This window comes from Lathyrus oleraceus, chromosome 6 (assembly GCF_024323335.1).
Source record: "Lathyrus oleraceus cultivar Zhongwan6 chromosome 6, CAAS_Psat_ZW6_1.0, whole genome shotgun sequence".
Lineage (NCBI taxonomy): Eukaryota > Viridiplantae > Streptophyta > Magnoliopsida > Fabales > Fabaceae > Lathyrus > Lathyrus oleraceus.
Window position 1 is genome coordinate 359,575,413 of NC_066584.1, and position 6,482 is coordinate 359,581,894.

Genomic DNA, 6,482 nt, shown 5'->3' on the forward strand with positions numbered 1-6,482 from the left:
ATTTGTGGCATTGTCGTTTTGGGCACCTTAATCACAAGGGGCTCATTGCACTCTCAAATAAAAAGATGGTAGTTGGCATGCCGGCTCTGAAATTTCCAAAGAAGATTTGCACAACATGCTTGGTCGCAAAACAACACAGGTCCTCAATACCCAAGAAAAGCTTATGGAGGGCATCGAGGAAACTTCAACTAATTCATGCTGACATATGTGGTCCGATCAAACCAGCTTCAAATGGAGATAAGAGGTATATCTTAAGCTTTATTGATGATTTCACTCGTAAAGCTTGGGTTTATTTCTTACATGAAAAATCAGAAACATTTGCCACTTTTAAAAATTTTAAGATTTGTGTGGAGAAGGAAAGTGGTGAATATATCACATGTTTAAGAACTGATAGGGGTGGTGAATTTACTTCTAATGAGTTTGTAGAATTTTCTAAAGCTCAAGGCATTAGCAGGAAATTGACAGCGGCATTTACTCCTCAGCAGAATGGAGTTGCCGAGAGGAAAAACCGGACGATCATGAATGCAGCGAGAGCCATATTGAATGAGAGAAATGTTCCAAAAGCGTTCTGGCCGGAAGCAGTCAAATGGTGTGTTCACGTTCAGAATAGAAGCCCAACCTCCGCTGTAGAAAACAGAACCCCTGAAGAAGCATGGAGCAATATGAAGCCTTCGGTGAACTACTTTCGAATTTTCGGCTGCATATCTCATGTACATGTGCCAGATCAAAAGAGATCAAAACTGGACGACAAGAGTAAAATTTGTATATTGTTGGGGGTAAGTGATGAATCCAAAGCATATAGATTATACGATCCAATTACAAAGAAAATAGTTGTGAGCAGGGATGTAGTATTTGAAGAAGAGAAAAGCTGGAATTGGGGACGAACTGAGAAAGAGTGCAAGGCTGATATTTTGGTGTGGGAAGATGAAGAAAACAATGATGTTGAGCAAAATAGAGAAGAGCAAGAGATTGAGCAAAATGAAGAAGAAGAAAGTGGTGATAATAATCAAAATGGCCTAAACTGCAGCCCCACTGAGATTGGATCATCTGAAATTGAAGTTATTCAAGAGGCTCAAGCTGAAGGGAGGGCCACAAGAAATCGAAGAGCACCAATTTGGATGGCTGATTATGAAACAAGAACAGATATATTTGAGGAAGAAGAAAGTTTGGCAATGATGATGATGACAGAAAGTGGAAGTGATCCTTTTCACTTCGAAGAAGCGGTCAAGAGCAAGAAGTGGAGAGAGGCAATGCATGAAGAAATGAAAGCCATAGAAAGAAATCAAACATGGGAGCTAACAGATGCACCTAAAGATGTGAAGCCTATCGGAGTTAAGTGGATTTTAAAACGAAACTTAATGAGAGTGGAGGTGTTGAAAAATTCAAGGCACGATTGGTGGCAAAAGGATATGCACAGCAATATGGAGTAGATTATACAGAAGTTTTTGCACCAGTAGCACGACTTGACACGGTGCGGGTAATTCTTGCATTGGCGGCTCAAAATGGATGGGAAGTGCTTCAACTTGACGTCAAAAGTGCTTTTCTTCATGGTGAGCTCGAAGAAAAAGTATTTGTTCATCAACCGGAAGGATTTGTCAAGAAAGGCGAAGAAGACAAAGTCTACCGTTTAAAAAAGGCATTATATGGACTAAAGCAGGCGCCAAGAGCTTGGTACAGCAAGATTGAGGCCTATTTTGTTCGAGAAAATTTTGAAAGATGTCCTAGCGAGCACACTTTGTTCACCAAAGAAAAAGGAGGCAACATTTTGATAGTGAGTCTCTACGTCGATGATTTAATCTTTACTGGGAACAATAAAAAAATGTGTGATGAGTTTAAAAGCTCAATGATGTTGGAGTTTGATATGTCTGATTTGGGAAGAATGCGACATTTTCTTGGGATAGAAGTTATACAGAATGCTGCTGGAATTTTTATCTGCCAAAGGAGATATGCTCGAGAAGTATTAACAAGATTCGGCATGCAAAACAGCAACTCTGTAAAAAATCCTATTGTTCCAGGAACAAGATTATCGAAGGACGAAACGGGCGTTGAAGTAGACGCTACAATGTTCAAACAAGTTGTTGGGAGCCTCATGTATTTAACTGCAACTCGACCAAATTTGATGTTTGGAGTAAGTTTAATTAGCAGGTTCATGGCAAATCCAAAGTTGTCACATTGGCTAGCAACAAAAAGAATTTTGAGATACGTGAAAGGAACTATTGAGCATGGTATTTTCTATAAGAGGAGTGAAGAAATCACGGGTCTGATGGCTTATACGGACAGTAATTATGCTGGGGACTTGGACGACCGAAGAAGCACTTCCGGGTTTGTTTTTTTGATAAGTTCAGGAGCTGTTTCATGATCTTCCAAAAAGCAACCGGTAGTGAGTTTATCAACCACCGAAGCTGAATACATTGCTGCAGCGTTATGTGCCTGTCAATGCATTTGGCTTAGGAGGATTCTGGAGCAGCTTAGAGCAAAAGAAAAAGAAGGAACTGAGATTTTCTGCGACAACAGTTCCACTATCCAGTTATCCAAAAATCCTGTTTTCCATGGAAGGAGCAAACACATTGGAGTGAGATTTCATTTTCTTAGAGAATTGGTGAATGAAGGAACTGTGAAGTTGAAGTTTTGCTGCTCAGAGGAACAAGTTGCAGATATAATGACAAAACCGTTGAAGTTAGAGCAATTTGAGAAACTTCGTGATATGCTTGGAATGACAGATGCTGCAGAAATAAGCTAAAGCACAAAAGCTTTAGCTTAAGGGAGGGATTGTTGGTCTAGTTAATTTGTTTACGTGTTATTATTTCTTAGTCTAAGTTTGTTGAATAATTCCTAGTATTTTGGGAGTACCTATTCTTTAGGAGCCACTACTTTTCCTATTTTTGTAACTGCCACAGAGGTCGTGGCTTTATGGTTTCAGTTTGTATTGGCTATTTAAAGCCTAATATCATTTCAAATAAATAAGAAACGCAGCACCTTCCCATAAATTGAGTGTGTTCTTTGCAGTATTTCTAACAATTGATGTATGTTAGACACGACAACAGGCTTGCTAGCGAGAAAATGCTATTTTGTTAAAAACCATGTATGGGTAAAAATTGTTTATAGTATCACATCTATAAAACTATGTTTGTCTGACTTTCATTCAAAATATTTTCCTAAATTTCATCATTACTGATGGAAAATATAAAAGTTAGATACTAATAATCATGTGATAATTGTAATTGAAAATGAAGATTAAAGAGAACATGCATTTCACAGATTTTTTCCAAATCAACTTAAATTTCACAATAATGAACCACAATAAATTGACTAGAGACAGTCATTGATTTAACTCCAAACAAAGTAAAAATTGAGTCTTCAACTTCCTACTACAGAGATTCCTAATAAGAACCAAGCTCCTTCCTAATTTCAAAAACTTTGAACATGAACAAACTTTCTTCTAATCTACCCACTGCTTACCATTCTTTACAAAATGGTTATGGTCACAATGGACAACCTTCAGATTCTTCAACCAATCATCAGCAGCCTTCAAAAGCGAGTTCAAGCGGCGCGATTCAGAAGCCGCCGGAAAAGGCAAAACTGACCCTTTCACCTTATAAGTTGTTAGGCCAAAAACCGGAAGAGGCGTTTTCAACTTTCTGTCATTGTCACTGATCTCTGGTTGAGTTTTCCCTGTGACAAAGTAAGAGACATAAAATGAGAATTTAACTTTTATTTTTATTTGAAAGTCCGAATGAAAATGAAAGAGATGGATATACTTTTGAACTCAGTTGACAGATTATGGTAGGTAAGAAATGAAGCTTTTATGTCCGATAGCGTTGGTCCATTAGGGATACGATAAATCGGATACCTGATCACAATCTATATGTCAGACACTACAACAACAATCAAATATTATCTCATTAAGTAAGATCGAAACTTTTTAACATAACTTAACGTTAAAGACATTAATGAAGAAAAATTAAAGAATAAAATGACACTACCAAGCAACAGAAAACCAGCTGCGGGGCGATATTTCAGAGCTCCTCAAATTCTTTATACAAGGATCATCTTTAGCAAGATTCGAAACCTGAGAAGAAAATGAAACTATTAACGTTCAAACCGGAAAAGGTGAGTGATATGATGTTGGGTCTGTATGAAAAAGAAAAGGACTTGCCTTTTTAGTGAGAGGAAGGCGCACATATGGCGAATGATTCTCAAAATATTCATACACAACCTTGTTAGTTGTCTCCTTTGAAGACACAGAATCACCACTTTTCTCACTGGACTTCTTGCTAAAATTTTCAAAACACAACAAAAATCACATGTTTTACAATAAACTGTGTTATATATTTATATGAACGAAGAAAAATTCAACTCACTCCGATTCTTCATCCTCAGCATAGAGTTGAATTGCAGAGAGATATGGAACGAAGTATTGTAAGACTTGTTCATCGGAGGTCAGATTGAATTGGACCTCAACTCCATAGGCACTCCATCTTTTGAAAGACTCCCACAAGTCTTCAAGAACGAAGTATGGCTTCTCCAGAGATTCACCACTTTTGCTTCCTTTGCTCTGAGTCTGTGTGAAATTCAAAGTCAAAACAAATATTAATTAATCAGTAACAGAAAAAGAAATTATAAGAATAAAAAGCATCCTCAAGTAATTAAAATAAATAATTCAACAAAAGTTCATGACTAAGGACCATTTGTAACGGTTTCTTTGTGAAAAATATAATTTTTTCCTATAAAAAAATATGTCTTAGACTTTTTTATCCATTTATTATTACATTTTTTAAATAAAAAAACTAAAAATAAAAGTTTCACAAAATGAATCTAAGACCCGTTTAAAATAAGACGTTGTCTTGTTCTCTTGGAAATGATGATAACTTTTTTTTTTCAAAAAGTAATTTTTTTTCATTATAGTTAATAAATATAAATTAATTTCAGTTTATTAAAAAGTTGACCTTTAAATTATTGAATAATATTATTGCTTTTATATAATATGTAACAAATGTGTTTTAAAGTTGCTAGTCTAATAAAACTAAACACCATACGATTTTAATCACAAAACCGTGGGAACAAGTCATGTAAAAATTGAATAACTTTAGTCAATTGTTTTAAATATAAAAATTAAAAAAAAGAAGCAAAAATGATTAAAATCGAAAAGAATAAATTTTAACACCTCAAATGAAACTTTAATATTGACGAAAAGGGTGAATAAGGTAAGAGATTATTCAAATTATTCACACTATCAAGATTTGATGATGTCTATTCGGACAACTTTGAAAATTGCTGGTATAATAAAGATTATACAAATTTAATCACAAAAATTATGGGAACAAATCACACGAAAATTGAATAAGGCAAAAATAACAAAAATTATAAGAACCAATTTTAACACCTTGGATGAAAATTTAACTTCGACAAAAGGGGTGAGTGAAGATAAGAGACTATTCAAATTATTCATACTATCAAGACTCGACCAGATCTGCTCGGACAAGTTTGACATGATTGAAATAGTAAATAATTTGTAGAATGAATAATATGTTTGTTAATGAATAGTGATCGAAGAAAGAAAGAAATGACAAAAATAAAGAGAATAAATGTTGTAAATTTGGAGTTTAAGGAAGAAGAAGCATAAGCACAAATGAAGATTTATGTGTCATGTTTTGCAATGAGGAGTGAAGTGTGTGAATTTATATAGAAGTAAAATGAGGGAACTAAATATTTATTTTAATAAATTTGATATTTTGATAGGTTTTATTTTATTTTATTATTAATGATTTTTTAAATAATTTTAATACTTGTAACTTCCATGTCTTTTTATTTTTATTATTTTAATAAAAATAAGTCAAAGAAAACAATATTTAATAAAATATTGATATTTTTGACAAAAAATAAAGACTTTATAGGAACGCGGTACATCTGTTTGTTATGAATTTTTTAATAGGTTTGTTAACAACTCTTGCGAGAAATAATGTAGAAGTGAACAAAGAGCATATATACAAAAATTATCATACTTTGGTCCAGTTTCAATATTTTTTCAAAATTCTTAAGTATAAGAAGACTTATCCTGAATGGGGTGGGCATTGGTGCCTCTACCTAGAGGTTACACATATCTCGACTTTGTTACCTTTTTTTAGGAAAGCTGACAACTCAACTATGAAGCATATTGATATATTTTTCACATAGTGCGGTGAGAGAAACTATAATGAATTCAGTAAAATACAATTGTTTCCTTTATCGTTGACACCAAGAATATTTTCGTGACATTCTTCCATTTCACCCAACTCGATACAAACATTGGAATACATGGAAATGTGTTTTAATTATAGATTTTAGAGTCATTAGCATGAGGTAACAATAGTCGATCTGATGAACCTTAAGCAACAGGTGTATGAATTGGAAGCGGACTTCATTAAGGTTCAAAAATAAGGAAAACATACACTTAGTCCACTTTTGTGGAGATAAATATGCATAAATGGTTGTCACGGACATGC

General features: G+C 34.3%; 1 protein-coding gene across 1 annotated transcript; it reads right to left on the reverse strand.

The window, feature by feature from the left end:
- Window positions 1-3,234: 3,234 nt before the first annotated feature.
- LOC127092715 (uncharacterized) lies at window positions 3,235-5,636 on the reverse strand. The gene is made up of 6 exons (XM_051031600.1): window positions 5,384-5,636; window positions 4,362-4,561; window positions 4,157-4,274; window positions 3,984-4,069; window positions 3,759-3,850; window positions 3,235-3,672 (listed from the first exon to the last, which is right to left on the reverse strand). Exons 1-6 carry the CDS (start codon window positions 5,489-5,491, stop codon window positions 3,440-3,442), a joined length of 837 nt encoding a protein of 278 aa, XP_050887557.1. The 5' UTR covers window positions 5,492-5,636; the 3' UTR covers window positions 3,235-3,439.
- Between the last annotated feature and the right edge of the window lie 846 nt (window positions 5,637-6,482).

What these genes read in the sequence shown, in the direction of transcription:
- LOC127092715 (XM_051031600.1), bottom strand. Translation starts at nt 5,491, where the DNA reads ATGTCAAACTTGTCCGAGCAGATCTGGTCGAGTCTTGATAGTATGAAT. An exon ending in GCTGAGGATGAAGAATCGGA is followed by an intron (nt 4,275 to 4,361) that starts GTGAGTTGAATT and finishes TGAAAATTTTAG; the next exon opens with CAAGAAGTCCAGTGAGAAAA. An exon ending in AGCTGGTTTTCTGTTGCTTG is followed by an intron (nt 3,851 to 3,983) that starts GTAGTGTCATTT and finishes GATTGTGATCAG; the next exon opens with GTATCCGATTTATCGTATCC.